Below are 18,538 nucleotides of genomic sequence, written 5' to 3'. Positions count from 1 at the left end.
CATAATCATTTTGAGGTGGTTATCCTGGGCTACAAGGATCAGTAACAAGGGTGATGCCAACTTGAGGTTGGACAGGCAGTTGCTGCGTAGATGTCCTTGCAGAATTTTTGTTTGTTTGTTTGTTTGTTTTTGTAAGGTTGCGATAGCCTTTGTGCAAGGTTGTGTTTTTTTGGAGTCTTTTGTGATAGCTCTTGTTATCAGTCATTTATTCATAAGAACTCTCCCTTAATGGCCTTCCTCATCTCCATTTGTCAAGTGTATGTGCATGTGTGTGTGTTGTAACACAAATGACTTCATTTTGATTCTGACAACTTCACACCACTATCGCCAACAATAATAAAGACAGGAAAAACAAGATTTGTACATTTGATGTTTAAGAAGATTGTAAAGAACTCTGCCTTTTTAAATTAGGTAAATATGTTTAATTAAATACTGTGTTAGGAAGAAGCTGAATAAGACATTGTTATTTGAAGTGGTTCAAACTTTTGACAACAGTTGTTCAGTCATCTCTGTCTTATGTCAGGGGTCAGCAAACAACAGCTTGCAGGTAAAATGTGGCCAATAGTCTGGTTTAGTACAGCCTACACATGCTAAGGGTGTTTTTTATGTTGTTAAAGGGTGATTTAAAAGGTAGGGGATGGGGGTGAAGAATATGAGATAGAGACTGTATGTGGTCCACAAAGCTTAAAATATTTACTGTCCAGCCCTTTACAGAACAGTTTAACCAACCCGTCTTACATTGAGGAAAATGGTAATTGGAAAAATAAGAATGTGACAGAAGACAAAATCAGAAAATGTACCATAGAATTGCCTTAAAAATGGGGAGCAATCCATTAACTGTAGGGAGAGTGAGTGGAGTACAACCTAAGCAGAAATGTAAAGCTATGTCATATGCTGCAGAGCCATCAGATAGGCCCCTGAGGCCAGAACATATGATAAATGAAAGGTTTCAGTGGGAAAAGAAGGTGGTTGAAGGCTGGGGAGTAGGTTGAGATCATAGTGTGGAGGGCTTTGAATGTTATGAAAAGGAATTTTGACATTATTTCATAGATAGTAGGAATCTTTGACAGTTGTAGATTTTTGGTGAGGAGGTGATGTCCAAGCCTAATTTTTACTCCAGCTATGAAAGTGATTGAGAAGAAACAATGAAAAGCATTGTTTAATTAGATAGGAGTTGTTATAATTCATGGAAGAGAGAAGCAGAGTCTGAACTAGAACTGTGTTGAACTGTGTCGATAATTGATTGAAGGTTTTATTTAATTAACAAATTCAAAACATTTCACGTGTAGAAATGAGACTTGATAATTGGATATAGATGAGGAGGGCGGTGTTAAGTGCTTCAGACTGTGAGTTCTGGAGTCAGAATGCCAAGGTTTAAGTTTAACTCCATCACTTTGAGCAAGTTAATTTAACCTCCTCATTTCTCATTTCCTAATCTGTAGTATATGAGCTAAAAGAGTAGATTTGAAAGGGTATGAATTAATTCGTTGTTTTCTATGTAGTGTTTGAGTTGACATTCACTGCCTATGTAGAGACATCCATAAACCAGTTGGAACTTTGACAGCTGAAGTGATACATCAATGCTGGAGATACAGGACTAGATGTGATAATTATATCTCATAAGCAGAATTAAGGGTACAGATTATGTTGCCTCAATAAAAAGACTATAAAAAGATAAGTGGGCTAATATTGGTACCAACCAGGTGAGCATCTGTTTAAGGGAAAGTGGAGGAAAAAGTGTTAATAAAGGAAGAAATACAGGTCAGAGCTGTGTCATCAAATGCCAAGGAAGGAGAGGAGCTCAAGTATGAGACAGTTGAAGAAACTGAGAAATAGAGGACTTAGGAGAAAATGTACACAAACTTTATGTAAAGTCATATACATACATATGTAAGGAAACAGTGTAAAGATGAAAGATCCAGATTGTTGTGGCTTTCTTGATCACCATTGTATATCTTCACTGTCAAGTGCATAGATGTTTAATAAATATTTTTAAATTAATAAATGAAACTTGTTAAATTTTATTTAATTTATTTTTGAGACAGGTTCTCACTGTGTTGCCCAGGCTGGAGTACAGTGGCAGGATCTCGGCTCACTGCAACCTCCGCCTGCCAGGTTCAAGCGATTCTCTTGCCTCCACCTCTCAAGTAGCTGGGAGTACAGGCATACACCACCATACGCAGCTAATTTTTGTATTTTTAATAGAGACAGAGCTTCACCATGTTGGCCAGGCTGGTCTCGAACTCCTGACCTCAAGTGATCCACCCACCTCAGCCTTCCAAAGTGCTGAGATTACAGGCATGAACCACAACGCCCAGACTTAAGGTTTATATTTGACACACATTTTAAGTTAAAATTATGAGGAAGTCTTAAAGTATTTTTGAACTGTTTAGCATAACAATAATTGGATCCTGAGTAAGTTCAGTATTCACAGTTACTTGGGAGGCCGAGACAAGAGAATCACTTGAACCCGGGAGGCAGAGGTTGCAGTGAGCCGAGATCGCGCCATTGCACTCCAGCCTGGGCAAGAAGAGTGAAACTCTGTCTCAAAAAAAAAAAAGATATCTAAAAACATGTCTTATGCTTTAATTTAGGGGGCAAAGTGTAGTAGTATAAAAGAAAGTGTTAATGTATTTCTCAATACAACATTTAGTTATCATTCAACTTTTATTTTTCAGACGTTCATTTGAATTTTTAGATTTATTGTTGCAAGAGTGGCAGACTCATTCGTTGGAAAGGTATGCATTCCCTCTTCCTTCCTCCCACTTTCCTCCCCATTGTCACCAGTTCTTTAGAAGTTGATGGTATTGGTTTTACATTATTTCTCATTTTGCTTCAAAGGTTATTTGTACTGGTTTTCCTTTAAAGCTGTGGTGGTGTTGTGCCCCTCTTACTCATTACAACCATGAATAGTATGATTTTCTTCTTTGTTTGTGGGATGGGTAAGGGTTTCTCAAATAGAATGGGTTATATAAGATACTCCAAGTTGAGTTGGGCAAAAGTTTAAAAATGTATCTCTAGTCATATGATGTAAGTTTCCTGAAGTGTAATCAATCATGTAATGAATGATTTAAGATGGAAGGAGCCTCCTTTCAGAGGAAGGAGATTTTTAAGAAGAGATATTTGTTGGGAGGTTTCTCCACACCAGCTGTCAGATGTCATTGGTCAAGTATATACTGGGCAATGTCTAGTGTAACTCTGAGATGAAGGAGAGGAAAATGTGGGCAGCTGATTGGTGACTGGCTATTTGCATGGCTATATTTCTCATTAACTTCAAGTTTGAAGCTTGGAAGATATTGTATTTACCTTGAGTATATTGCTGATTTTTCATTTTCATGAAAATTCTTGAATTCTTAAAGCTCATTTTTAAAAAATAAAATTTGTTTTTTAATGTAGGCATAATATAATTTCAAGGTTTCTTTGCGTTCTTCTGTGGCAGCTACTATTCAAATTTGGTCAGATCACAATTGATCACACTTAGCAAATCATTTCTACAGTGGTGGATTAGTGAGGAACCACACAGAAGATTCTTTTTTTCTCTAATTTATTAAAAATTAAAAATTTACGTACTATGTATTTATACACTATCTGAATTCCATGTAAAAATAATTACTTTTAGATTTATAATAATTGGATTGTCAGAAGGAAACCATACATGAATAAAACATATGGGGCAGATAATTAGAAAATCTTATGGTCTTAGATTTATTATTGTACACTAATTAATTTTTATTTTCCTCGCCTACCTGTTTGTGATTAATATGTAACATATAGGCATTAAGTACCATTTGTGGTGAAACATACAGCCATATCATAACTCTAAAGATGTATTTTATTTTATAGACATGCAGCCGTCTTGGTTGAAACTATTAAAAAGGGAATTCATGATGCTGACGCTGAGGCCAGAGTGGAGGCAAGAAAGTAAGTCAGTGTAGTATAGTTTTGTGACAGTTTAATCTTTTTAAAAAAAAAAATGTATTAGGAGAATGAAAATATCAGAAGTGTCCAAGTATTTTACTTGACTAGCCCTCCAGTAAAATTAAGATTGTTTTTTCTCCGTTACATCTGTATTAGACATCTAATAGCCTCCTACATGTTGCCACTGACATGTAATCATCAGTATTCTTTTTTTGTCATAACCTATTCACTTTCATCATGAATAAAAAGACTATCACTTATCAAGTTTGTATTGTGTACCTGATATTGTTTGAAGTACTTGTTATATGTTATTTTCTAATCCTTAGAATGATCCTCCGAAGATAGTGTTATCTCCATAGATGGCAACTGAAATTTGGACACTTAGGGGTTTACCCAAGGCCACACAAACTATAAGTGGCACAGCAGGTTTTGAACTGAGATCTCCTTTTCTCAAAAGCCTTCAGTCTTTCCACTGGAACTTGTTCAATTTAGAAAGTGTTCACCTGACAAATATCAGATAATGCTGAAAACCAGTGGGCTTATCTTCATCCTTCTTGAACGTACATGTTACTGTTAATGTCTAATTATGTAAAGCTATTACTTCATCTGCTTTTCTTTTTTTTTAACAGGACATACATGGGTCTTAGAAACCACTTTCCTGGTGAAGCTGAAACATTATATAATTCCCTTGAGCCATCTTATCAGAAGAGTCTTCAAACTTACTTAAAGAGTTCTGGCAGTGTAGCATCTCTTCCACAATCAGACAGGTCCTCATCCAGCTCACAGGAAAGTCTCAAGTAAGGTCATATAAATAATGATTACTAGTCTCTTCCTCTCCTCAACTCCCTGAAGTTTCATAAGTTGGATACTTGAATATCTGTTTGCTTTCACCTGAAGCCTTGAAAGAATGATAATTCTAATACACTTATTTATTTTGGTCTACTGTTTCAAGAGTTGGATTACTTTCCAGCATAATTCCTTCTCTTTGGATAAAGAGTTCTATGATTCATATTTTGCTTCAATATGTTCATGTCTGTAGAAGCCTGGGAAGCACTACATTTTTTTTTTAATACCACAAAAACAGTACTTACAATAAATAGCCCATTTAATGGAGGAATTGTAATGGAGATTCAGAAGTTATCTTGAGAATTCTACAACACTATGTGACTAGTCTGCTTTCCTTCCTAACCTCTCGCACAGCTTAAAAATTCAGGAAATCCCTCAAGGGACAACATTATCTAGTATCTGACTTAGTTCTCTGTAACTCCATTCTCATCTTGATGACAGCTACCTCAAATCCTTACTGCTTAGCAGCCATAACCCTGTTTTCTGTCTCTCTAGCCCTATGAGATTGCTAAAATTACTGATGCCTTCTCCACTTCCTAGCACTGGCCCTGTCCCTCTTCGTGACCTCTTGCCCTGTGCCATGTATCTGCAGATTTCCCCCAGGGAAGAGCAGCTCAGAGAATGTCAGCTTAGGCCAGGCATGGTAGCTCATGCCTGTAATCCCAGCACTTTGAGAGGCTAAGGTGAGCAGATCACCTGAGGTCAGGAGTTCGAGACCAGCCTGGCCAACATGGTGAAACCCCATCTCTACTAAAAATTAGCCAGGCATGGTGGCGGGTGCCTGTAATCCCAGCTACTTGGGAGGCTGAGGCAGGAGAATCGTTTAAACCTGGGAGGTGGAGGTTGCAGTGAGCTGAGATCGTGCCACTGCACTCCAGCCTGGGAAACAGAGTGAGACTCTGTTTCCAAAAAACTTCTCTGTAATTTCTTTCTTTTTGGGATCTTGACCACCACAAAGATTGCCGGTTGCCTTGGCAACTCTGATGCAGAACTGGGACCAGGGTGAGGCAAGTGAGGCACCTAGGGTACAGAATTTAAGCAGGCACTCACTGGGTCATTCAAATACTGTACTAAAGTTCAGTTGCTTATAGGTTTTCAGAGTAAAAGCAGATATGATCTGATTTCAAAAATAATTATAGGAATAATGACCTATCTAAACTTTTATTTAAATTTCTGTTTAAACTTCTATTTAAATTTGTGATAAGTTCCTCATCTGAAATGAGCTGTCTTTGTTGCTTTTGTTCTCTTTTTATTAACTATGCTCAGACTTTAAAGTATATACGAATCACCTGAAGATCTTTTCAAAATCTAGAATCTGATTCAGTAATTTTGGTGTGGGGCCTGAGATTTTTCATTTTTTGCAAGCTCCTAGGTGATGCTAAATGCTGTTTGTTCATGGACCATATTTTGAGTACAAAGGATCTAAAGGAAGATATTTTATATTGCTCTAATGTGACATTTTTTAAACATAAACAACTTTAGATTCTGTGAACCTTGAAGTGATCCGCCTCAATCTAAGAGAATAACAATTTTGGGAGACACTTATAAAAATAATATGATGTTAGCTTAAACATTACACGGACATTACAACCTTACAACTTAGGTGAGAGAGGCTTTGGTTATGCTGAGTTGCCTATGTGCTAGTGATAACACTACCCCTTTCTTCTTCTAAGTAAAATATCTCAGGATACAAGTGAAAAATAATAGTACGGTTATCGAGTTCTCTTTGGTGGTCACCATGATGTGTGTTGAGGAGCAGAGTGAACAAAGGCAACCTGATCCCTGTCTCTGTAGAGCTTAGTCTTTATTCACTGCCAGTATTTTATTTTTGCTTCATAGCTAATTGAGACACATTGATACCTGATGATTGGGAGGAACTGTTCTAATGCGATTTGTAAAAGGAGAATTCAAATTGGAAGTACCAGCTAGGCACGGTGGCTCACACATATAATTCCAGCACTTTGAGAGGCTGAGGTAGGAGGATCACACTTGAGCCCAGGAGTTTGAGACCAGCCTGGGAAACTTAGGGAAACCCGATCTCTATTAAAAATTTAAAAATTAGCCACGCTTGGTGGCAGGCACATATAGTCCCAGGTAACTTGAGAGATTGAGGTGGGATGATCACTTGAGTCTGGGAAGTCAAGACTGCAGTGAGCCATGATTATGGGACTACACTGTAGCCTGGGTGACACAGCAAGACTCTGTCTCAAAAAAAAAAAAAAAAAAAAGAAATACTTCTCAACTTTCCACAAAATTCAGTAGTATTTTATTGGTTTTTATCAGAGGAGTGTTAAATTCTCTTCTTACTAAAAGCATTTTTTATACTTTGCAGTCGCCCTTTTTCTTCCAAATGGTCTACAGCAAATCCATCAACTGTGGCTGGAAGAGGTAATTTTCTCTTTAAATAAGAGTTATAACCTATTTTATCTTTGAAACAGTAGCCTTCAAACTCTTTTGATGTGCTCCATAGTGAAAAGATCATTTTACTTGGTAACTCAGTACCACACATATGCACTGTACCTGTATATGTATACGTGTATACATATATAATAAAACCCGAAGTTCCAGGAAGCCATACTTACTCTTACTTGTGATGCACTCTGTTTTCAATTGTTTCATTTCTTCATAATGCTTCTCATGACGCACTCAGTTGATTTTACAACCTATTAATGGGTCATAACTCACAGTTTATAAAACTCCTGACCAGCCTGGCCAACATGGGGAGACCCCATCTCCACTAAAAATACAAAAATTAGCCGGGCATGGTGGCACGTGCCCATAATCCCAGCTACTCAGGAGGCTGAGGGAGGAGAATCACTTGAACCCAGAAAGTGGAGGTTGCAGTGAGTTGAGATCACGCCACTGCACTCCAGCCTGGGTGACAGAGCGAGACTTTGTCTCAAAAAAAATTAAATAAATAAAAATAAAAAACTGAAAAACTGAAGACCAGAAATTGAATGACTTAATTTGCATTCCCATGGAGTGGCAGAACCTCCATTAATTTTTTAACATCTCTACTCCTGGACTAGTTTTTCTTGTATTTTTATCATAGTAAAAAATAATACTGCTGCCTTCTATTTATCTTGTACAGTGCTTCCTTTGCACAAATCAGTCCTAAACATCATCTCTTCATCTGCAAAACAGTCCTATGAATTTTACAGTCACAATGTCATCATTTTTCCCATTTTTATGGGAGAGGAATAAGGTAGAGAAATATTGAGAAAATTGCTGAAGACTTAGTTGTGATTGAAACTGAGGCATTCTGACTTTAAAATGCTTAATAGTACTGTCCATTTGGCCACTGCCTTTTTATTGACCATTTGTCATCAGATTAGCTCATGGTGGTCAGGTTTATATAATTTTCATGTTTTCAGTGATTTAAATGATATAAGTTATCTTTGCTTTGTATTTCGTAGTATCAGCAGGCAGCAGCAAAGCCAGTTCCCTTCCAGGAAGCCTGCAGCGTTCACGAAGTGACATTGATGTGAATGCTGCTGCCGGTGCCAAGGCACATCATGCTGCTGGACAGTCTGTGCGAAGCGGGCGCTTAGGTGCAGGTGCCCTGAATGCAGGTTCCTATGCATCACTAGGTAAGAGAACTGATTATGGAAAATTGTACCGTGTTCTCTCCCTGATCTCTGTGAAGACAAGTTCATATACCTTAATCATTTCTATTCATTCTTGTTATTTAAGGATAGTCCATATGTTTTAATATAATTCTATATTGGGGACACACTTCTGAGGAATCTGAGCTGCCTTGTTTCTCCTTTTCCCTTGTTCTCATCATCGTCTTGATCAAAGAAACAATTCTTGAATCCATGATTGCCTGTAGAATTTTCATAACTGCACTTCTACCACATCTAGCCACTGGTTTCTAAGGGGGTTTGGGAAGGGAATTGGCTTGTATCTAACTTTCCTGTTTTCTTTCTCCTACTTCTCTTCTCTTACCAAGAATGTGAAGCCTTTTGGAGATCTGGGAGAACTGCAAAGCTCTACTCTGTCTAACCAAACCCTAAACATATATTCCAAAACTCTATTCAATTTGATTTCTTCATGTTTTTATGTCTATCAAATTAAAAAGTCGACGTTGGTTTGCGTATCTCTTCTTCATGCTTCCATTTTTTTCTTTTGGGTAGTACTGGTGGAACACTAAGCAGGCAGATCGCCAGAACACAATACAGGTTGAGCATACCTAATCTAAAAATCTGAAATCTGAAATGCTCCAAAATCTGAAACTTTTTGAGCACCAACATGACACTCAAAGGTATTTTGGACTGAGGCGGGCAGATCACCTGAGGTCAGGAGTTCGTGACCAGCCTGGCCAAAGTGGCAAAACCCTATCTCTACTAAAAATGCAAAACTTAGCCGGGCATGGTGGCTCATGCCTGTAATCCCAGCTACTTGGGAAGCTGAGGCAGGAGAATCACTTGAACCCAGGAGGCAGAGGTTGCAGTGAGCCAAAATCGTGCCATTGCACTGCAGCCTGGGCGACAGAGTGAGACTCCATCAAAAAAAAAAAAAAAAGGTATTTCGGATTTTGGATTTTTGAATTAGCAATGCCTAGGGATGCTCAGTCATTTAAGTATGAATGCACATATTTCAAAATCTGAAATCTAAAACATTTTTGGCCCCAAACATGTTAAATAAGGAGTACTCAACCTGTTAGAAGTGCAGAGAATTTAGGTATGAGTATAGTGCATGATAAAGTTGGCACAGCTGCATTCAGAACCGTGAAGAGGAATAGATCATTCAGTAAATTGTGTTTAGACACATGGTTTACAATCTGGTATAAAATTAAGTTAGAACCATGTTACACACCATATAGAAATATATTCCAGATGATAAAAACATTAAAAACATAAAGCAACTTGATGAAAACATAATAGGTGAGTATTCATCAAATCTCAGGTTGAGACAGGAATTCCTATACATAAAAGCAAATAAGCCATGAAGGAAAAAAATCTCTTGAATTTAAATCTAAAGTATGAAAATATGAAATCTTAAGCAAAAACTAAAAGGGAAAAATATTTTGCCACATAGTAGTAAAAAAGTTAAAATGTTGAGGTTTTTCAAGTCTGTTAAAAACAGATGAGCTTATTTTTATAGAAAAAATTCTACATATATCAAGAAAAGCATATGTCAAAATGGCCAACAAATACCAGAATAAATGTTGAACCTTAGCTGTAATCAAACAAATACAAATTGATAGACCTGTAACTATAACACAAAAGTTAAGGGTAGTGCCCACTGTTTTCAAGAATGTGGTAAAAAGGGCCTTATCACCGGGCACGGTGGCTCACACCTGTAATCCCAGCACTTTGGGAGGCCGAGACGGGTGGATCACAAGGTCAGGAGATCGAGACCATCCTGGCTAACACGGTGAAACACCGTCTCTACTAAAAATACAAAAAAAACTAGCCGGGCGTGGTGGCGAGCCCCTGTAGTCCCAGCTACTCGGGAGGCTGAGGCAGGAGAATGGCGTGAACCCGGGAGGTGGAGGTTGCAGTGAGCCGAGATCTTGCCACTGCACTCCAGCCTGAGGGACGGAGCAAGACTCCGCCTCCAAAAAAAAAAAAAAAAAAAAAAAAAAGGCCTTATCAAGCAACACTGATGTGAATTAGTGATGGGACACTTTTTCTGAGTTCCAATTTAGGAATTCCATGAAGCATTTTTAAATCAGAATGTTTGCCCCAGTAATTCAATGTTTACATAATTATGTTTTTAAAAAGAATATTCATGTTTTTAATAACGTTATTAGCATCAACCTTAATGTGTAACAGAGGGGATGGTTGAGTTATATTGTATCCTTATATATGTTGTGCAGCCATTAGCAAGTCATATTTTCAACAAAGGTTGAATTATGCAGACTACCAAATAGTATGTAGTAATTTCATCATTTTGTGTAAAATTATACATAGAAGAAGGACTGGTGTGATATATACAAAGGTGTTAACAGTGTGTTGATTACTGCTTTTAATTTTCAGAAAACTTTTTGTTTCAAAGCATTACATTGCCAAGAATGCAAGGTTATTTCAGTATGTGAAGACCAGTCAACAAATGTACCATATTAATAGAAGAAAGGACCAAAACCACATGATCATCTCAGTAGCTGCAGAAAAAGCATTTGACAAAATTAACACCCTTTCATAATAAACATACTCAACAAACTAGGAACAGAAGTCATCTTTCTCAACCTGATAAAGAGAATCTGAAAAATCCACAGCTAACATCCTACCTGACGATTAAAAAACTGGATATTTTTCCCTAAGATCAGTAACAAGACGAGAATGTCCACTCTTGGCCCTATTTAACATTACCTTGAAGTAATGTTAAATTGGAGGTGCTAGCCAGGGCAATTAAGCAAGAAAATAAATAGAAGGTATCCAAATTGGAATGGAAGAACAAACTCTCTCTCTTTGCAGAAAACACAATCTTGTGTTTAGAAAATCCTAAGGAATCCACAAAAAAAAAAAATATATATATATATATATATATATATGAGCAAAACACATTACATTGAATATCTATTATTTTTACCGAAGAAAAATACTGTATTTAAAGTGCTTTAATGTGCACTAGAAAGCCAATTTGGGACAATTTTTTTTTGTGAGAACCTATTGTTGTTCTTTAAGGTTTGAATTTCATGTTTCATTGTAAAAAGGAGAGTGCCACTACTTTTTTCTTTTCTTCATCTGACCCAGGTTCCCACTCAGGGACAATCAGCTACCTGCCTGTGGCTTTTTCAGGGGTTGGATAAAGGATGTTCTCCTTCTTACCCTCCTTCCCTTTCTCCCTTCACCCCACCCTACCCGCTGTGTCTCCTGTACCCTTCTTACACACATAAGACTGATATAACCTCTGTTTTCTTCTACTTTGAGCCTCACTTATGGCTATACATATATGAATTAGAGGGAGTGTTCTGTTAGTTTTCAGCACACACTTGAGCACTTAGTTTTTGCTAGGTACCAGGGATCCAGAGGTATATGCTTCTATACTGAATCTCTCTCAGTCTATTGGTAGGTTGCTGAAGGATGAGCAGCTAAAAGTTTGTTGCGTTTTATGCATTTTGAGTTTGAAGTCCCTGTGAGACTTCAAACTGGAAGTTTTCAGTGGACACTTGGTATATAGTAGTATAGAACTTGGCAGAGAGGCCGGCACAGTGACTCAACATCTGTAAACCCAGCACTTTGGGAGGTTGAGACGGGTGAATTGCTTGAGCTCAGGAATTTGAGACCAGCCTGGGCAACATGGCGAAACCACACCTCTACCAAAACAAAAATTTAACCAGGTGTGGTAGCACATGCCTGTGGGCCCATCTACTAGGGAGGCTGAGGTGAGAGGATTGCTGGAGCCCAGGAAGTAGAGGCTGCAGTGAGCCGTGATCACACCACTGCACTTCAGCCTGGGTGACAGAGCGAGACCTTTCCACGTTCTCCTAAATAAATAAATAAATAAATAAATAAATAAATAAGACAACAACAACTACTTAGCAGAGTGATGATGATTAGATTAGATTTGGAAGTCATTAGATGATTTTACTTACTGTAATCAATATTAAACTCAGAGCATTCCTTCTTAAAGCAGTTGCTACTGGTTTTTGTTATCTCTAAAGTACTGAATTTTTTGGCAGCAGGGATATTTTAAGTGTTTTGAAGTTCACCCTTTAACTTCAGCCTGAAGAGGAAACTTGGTGGTAGGAAACAGGAATTTAAGTTAAGGTAACCTTGATGTTTGAGTGCATATTTATGAATATTTATTCTAACAATTGAGTTTATGGAATCGCTTGAGTGGAAAAGAAAATATAGTTTCAATGAGGTCATATGGACAGAAGTCAGATTTTAGTTGGTTGATATAGAAGTTGGAAAGAGAATCTGTGTAAATTATTGTTACGCCTGACGGTCAAGAAAAGGGGTGAAAGAATGGTAGGAATTATCTGTGGTTGAAAGAACTTATCATCTTATAAGATTGGAGAAGTTAATTATGTTTGTATCCTAAGGTGGCAAGTCAGTAGAGATGGAAAAGTTAGAAGTGTAAGGATGAAAGGAGATAATTAATAGCTAAGTTGCTGTGGAAGGTGTGAGGAATGGGATATGGAGCATAGCCTGGGAGTTAGTCTTAAATGTGGAAGGGTGAGCCATTTCACAGATGTAGAAGGGGAGGAAGTGATGGAAGGGAAGGAATTGGAAGAGGTAGTAGATATCAGATACGATATTTTGGAAAGTTGGACATTAAGAAGAGTGTGATTGGGGAGGTTGTCGTGACTTTCTGCCTGAAGATTCAGAGTCAGGATCATGTGCTAACAGGTGACTTGAAGTTTAGAATAGCCATTTGGGGAGAGTAGACACAAGAGGTGGGGCACTCATGGCTGACACTTGTTAGAGCAAAAGGATTTATTAGAGCGAAAAAAAAAAAAGACCTGTGAGATAGTCTGAAGGAGTCTAGACACAGGCTTTCAAAGTTTGTCTCCCAGAGCTAGGGTTGAGGGGCTACTCCTTCCTCAAGCAATGAAATAGAGCAATGTGGGCTGGGCACAGTGGCTCACACATGTAATCCTAGCACTTTGGGAGGCCTGGGTGGGCAGATCACTTGAGGTTGGGAGTTTGAGATCAGCCTGGCCAACATGGTGAAACCTCGTCTCTACTAAAAATACAAAAATTAGCCAGGCGTGGTGGCACATGCCTCTTAGTCCCAGCTACTCGGGAGGCTGAGGCACAAGAATCACTTGAACCTGGGAGGTGGAGGCTGCAGTGAGTCGAGATTGTGCCATTGCACTCCAGCCTGGGTGACAGGGCGAGACTCTGTTAAAAAAAAAAAAAAAAAAAAAAGAAAAGAAATACAGCAATGCAACATGTTCACAGTGTTTCTGCCCAAGGAAGCTAGCTTAAGACTCACGCTGGGGGGCCAGTAGGGGATTGGCACTCTGCTTGCACAACCAGCCACAATTAGGCACATAAGGCACTCTGCTTGCACAACCAGCCACAATTACCAGAATCCCAGACTCCCAAAAAGAAAGGAGGTTTTCACCATAAACCACACTGTTTGCAGAAACAGCTTAGGCAAACTGTAGCAGAGTTCAGTGTCCCCACAACTTCTGCACACACACTTAAAATAACCTTATCATTAATACAGGGAGGATCCAAAACGATTACCAGAGGCCAGCCCCACAAGCATACACTTCTTAAGAACAATATCAGTCCTGCTATGTTAAATCCTTTTAGCACAGGCACTAAACACCAAGTCAGATATTTATTCCAGTTTCTAGTAGTGCCAGTGTGCATGACTTCATGGTTGTGTAATTTTCTCTATGGGACATCTCAAGTAATAGAATAGAGAAAGTGAGTTAGATTCATCCAGATGTGAAATTTTAAAGGGACTGAAAGTTCTAAGAAAGGATGTGGGTGGGGAAGCAACGAGGTGGTAAACAGAGGCTAATGATGAGAGGGCCTAAGTGTGGAATTTGGGGGTATATTATAGGCAAGAGAGAAAAGAAACAAGGCAATGTGACTGTCTGGGAAAAACTCACAGACTAGAGCAGGGGATTGGCATGATGGCAAAGTCCAAAGCTGGGACATGGGCCTCACTAACTTTTCTCTTTTTAGGCTAGTGAAATAAACTCATTATCAACTTTTAAAAAATTCTCTACTTAGTACATTAGGTGAAGTCTTTATCTCACATCTGGTTTAATTTCCTAGTCTGTTTTAGTTGAAAACAAGCTTGATATATACGTCTGTACTGTGAATTCTGTCTTCTTAAAGAAAATGTTTTCTAGGAATTATAAAAATCATTTCTTCTAATATACTAAGTTTTCCTCTGTTCTTTGCTTGCGCTTTCATCAAAGAGGATACTTCTGACAAGCTGGATGGTAAGAACTTCCTTTCCTAATTCTACTAAAGATTTTTATGGAACCTGGATTCTATATAATATCCTTGTTCATTCTTCTCTTAATTTCTAAAAATATATTATTAATACTTATTTAGTGATAATGTTAATGTGAAAATGGCTACATAATTCTCTGAATGAATTTGGGGTTAGGGATATCTATTGGGCATACCATATCCCAGTCTGCTCAAATACTAGGTAACTATTTTGTTTTAACTTATAAAATGTTTGCCTGAGCTCTTAGAAGTTCACCTCTGAATATTCTCGATTTGTTAAGTCTTAATAAAAAATATTGGATTCAGAAGAATGGAAAGAAATCTCCTAAGTCATTTCATTCACCTCTTTAGTCTATTAAGTGATATGACAAATGACATATTTCGTAAGTTCATATGATTGTTTTTGAAAATGAAATGCAAGTTACAGAGGCCGACTTTTTAAGAGTGCGTTGTAAACTAACATTTAGTCAAAACTGAACTTTAAACTTTGCCCTTTTAATTTCAATATTCAATTGATTACAGTTTATCTGTAGTGGCTTGGTTCAGTAACAACCCTGTATGATGTTTTTTGTCTGATACTAGATAGTATATTATCCACACTTTCCCTTCACTTCAGCAGATACCATAATGTTACCTATGCGCTTGACCTTTTTAAAATAACTTAAGATACTAAACTAAATCTGTATGTCACATTATGAGATCTAGGAAAAACAGACACTATATATTTTTCTGTAAATTATTATGTAAATGGAAAATTGATCTAATATATCTTCTGTTTTAATGAGATAGAACATTTATTAAACCTTGGGTTAGGTACATGACTGCTAGTTATATTAGTGTCTGCTTTTCTATATGATTATAATAAAATATTGAATGAAATGATAGCCCATCAAGAGATGGTTTCTATGTATCAAACCCCTTAGACATCCTAATATTGATATTCTGGATCCTTTAAAAACGAACTTTTATCACTTTCCAGTTCAAAATATTTTCCTGTTTGGGTAGGAAATCTCAATCTGTTTGAGAAGTCACGTCTGTTATATGATGTGTTACTCTTACTGATGTTCAATCCTATGTTTAAAAAAAATACACAAACGTATATTATTGCCCTTTAGTAGTAGTGAGTTATGATGTTTGTACTTAGTCATTTTTTTAATAGATTTCATCGACATCTTAAGGAATGCACATAAATGTTGAATAAATAGCTAATGAATTGGATTGATAGGTTTTTGCTTTGTAGATGCTTTGATAAAAATGGGCAAATGAGGCCTAGGTCATAGATTTTATTCCTATGTTTGTCAGTTAGCTTTTTCTGATTCCTTTATGGGCTACCTTTTGAAAATGCAGAGAAAACATTTCTACTCTGGAAAGGTCTATAAAATTTCATTTTCAAGGAGTAATTACAGAGTTACATTTTTTTGAGTGATGAGTTTCTCTAATTTTTTATACCATTTCAAATTTTAAGAATGCAATATAGCAGACAAAAAGTGTTTCCTATAGAATTTTGTTATTTTTATTTGTCTAGTTTCCGTGTGCTGTGAATCATTGGATTACCTCAAATTTTGTTTTTCTCAAAATGAACCTTCCCGCAGTTAATTTAAGGCTGTCAGACTAAAAGTTAATTTTTTGTTTTTACCCTTTCATTGTAGTGTTGGGTGGGGATTGTGAGGTAGGTCTTAATATCAACATTGGCAGAATTTGTTGAAATGTTGTTTTATTTTTCTTATTTAGGAACAGCATCTGAAGATGGTAAGAACTATACATTTTGTTAGTAACACAAATACATCTACATTACTATTTTCATTGGTAGGAATTAAATATTAGAACTAAAATAGGCTAATTTCTTTGCAACTCTTTATAATTTGCCAGTTGTAGTAAGTTCTACATTTCATATTTGGTTGTCTTAGTAATGTGTGGATTTTTTTTTTTTAATTCTTCATCCTGCTGGTTTGCTTTGTACTTTGGATCATCTCATGCTGGAAAAACATAATTGCTTAACATGTTTAATAATATCTAGTATGAAGTAAGCATATAATTCATTTTTTATAGTAGTGACATTAATGCTTTTCTTACATGTTTGTGTTTTTGTTTTTTTATTTATGCCAATTCATTTATACTTTGAGAGATCATGCACCATTGTTTTATCATTGAAGTTTTAAATGCATTTACTTAGTCTGCTTTTAAATATGTCTTCTACTTTTGAATCAGTAACTGGGGAGTTGGTCACAGATTCAAATTGAATTTGAGATTACACCAGAATTGCTATACATATCTTACTGAGCTAGTTCACCTTAAAAATAATTTTTATAGTTTTCAATTTGTAGAAAGGAAAGTAATTCAATGTTTATATTCACTCTACCTGAAGTCTGTCTTTTTAAAACCTCCGATTCAAAATATAAATTTTTTTCCTCTAAGTTTTACGTGGATGACTATTTTTTGTGACACAAAACCAAATAGATTAACTTTTTTATTTGGTCTCATATTTACTCTGATATATTTAAAATAATTTTGTATTTTAAGTTTTAAATTGGAATACTCTATAAAAACATGATTTCTGGCCAGGCATAGGGGTTCACACCTGAAATCCCAGCACTTTGAAAGGCTGAGCTAGGAGGATTGGTTGAATCCAGGAGTTTGAGACCAGCTTGGACGACATAGTGAGAACCCATCTCTACAAAAAATTTTAAATTTAGCTGGGTGTGGTGGCACCGTCCTATAGTCCCACCTATTCTGGAGGCTGAGGTGGGAGGACCACTTGAGCCTGGGAGATTAAGGCTACAGTGAGCCATGATCATGCCACCGCACTCCAGCCTGGGCAACAGAACAAGATTGTGTGTCAAGAAATAAATAAAAATAAAAACATGATTTCTCGCATTGTGGAATTGTAATTTCAAATGTTAATATCAAAATACTTAACATACTCTCATTTCTTTGTTATATACAATGTAGATAAATTCTCCATTTCAAAAATAATAATTTGGTCATTTTGTTTTACTTTTTAGTCAAGAGAACTTTGTGTCCTGCTCAAAATAGACTGTAAAAGGGTGAGAGGCCTGAACCATGGGCTCACTAGGGGCCTTGAAGTTGATAGTATGCTGGTATTCTACCAATTAAACTTCTGGTTTTGATTCTGTTTTATTCCTAGTTCTTATTACTCTCTTATCTTTTCTCACTCATTTCTTAATTTTGTAATATCTCCTTATTCTTTGAGTTTTTATTCTTATTATTTAGTATGTTTTTTCCTAATTAATATGGTCATATTGGGCTAGCCAGTATTTCATGTATACCCTACAAATTGTATCTTTTATCTAAAAATAATTCTGAGCCCTTCTTTTTGAATGACAAACCTTATTGGTTCTGATTTTATAGCAGTTGAGACTATTGCTTAAGAACACCAAAGTACCCACCAATAATATATTCTGTCCTCACTTATTTTTATTAACTGCAGCTAACTTAAGCACTTGACAGACATGTTGCTTGTAGTTCAAGAACCCTAGAAATAGGGTGAGGATGTTTGTGGCCTAGTTTTGTGGAGGGGAATGAGGCAGAGTGGTAGAATAGAAAGGAGTGCAGTTTGGGAGGTATGAAAAGAAATATATTGAGAAAAATGCTAACTCTTATGTGATATGTATTTCCTCAAATCACTTTCTAAATGAAATAGTTGATTGGAGGAAGAGAGCAGTAAACATGTCCATATACATATGTAGTAATCTGATATAAAGAGATTAAATCTTTTGCCTAATTATATCTCTTCCTTCAGATCCCTTTAGAAGTACATTTTCAGTCAAAAGGATGGTTTGAATTGTTTCCAAGCTTAGGCTTATATTTAAAACTGTAGGGTTGACTTGAGAATAATCTGAACTTCATGGAAACTGAAATTTCAGAATTGCAACTACCAA

At 36.8% G+C, this 18,538-nt stretch overlaps 1 protein-coding gene across 50 annotated transcripts in view; it reads left to right on the top strand.

Moving 5' to 3' along the window:
* The window catches only part of CLASP2 (cytoplasmic linker associated protein 2), a 221,943-nt gene that overhangs the window by 106,689 nt on the left and 96,716 nt on the right, over positions 1 to 18,538 (top strand). For 48 of the 50 annotated variants that reach the window (XM_055109628.2, XM_034956067.4, XM_063602235.1 and 45 more), the window contains 7 exons: positions 2,679 to 2,738; positions 3,844 to 3,921; positions 4,548 to 4,715; positions 7,097 to 7,152; positions 8,181 to 8,354; positions 14,603 to 14,626; positions 16,371 to 16,388. In XM_055109628.2, the coding sequence (XP_054965603.1) occupies positions 2,679 to 2,738; positions 3,844 to 3,921; positions 4,548 to 4,715; positions 7,097 to 7,152; positions 8,181 to 8,354; positions 14,603 to 14,626; positions 16,371 to 16,388 (578 nt within the window). The remainder of the gene's footprint in view (positions 1 to 2,678; positions 2,739 to 3,843; positions 3,922 to 4,547; positions 4,716 to 7,096; positions 7,153 to 8,180; positions 8,355 to 14,602; positions 14,627 to 16,370; positions 16,389 to 18,538) is intronic. The other 2 variants (XM_063602234.1, XM_055109610.2) reach the window with 1 other exon arrangement.

Source organism: Pan paniscus, chromosome 2 (genome assembly GCF_029289425.2).
Source record: "Pan paniscus chromosome 2, NHGRI_mPanPan1-v2.0_pri, whole genome shotgun sequence".
Classification (NCBI taxonomy): Eukaryota; Metazoa; Chordata; class Mammalia; order Primates; family Hominidae; genus Pan; species Pan paniscus.
This window is presented reverse-complemented; position numbering and strand designations above follow the sequence as displayed.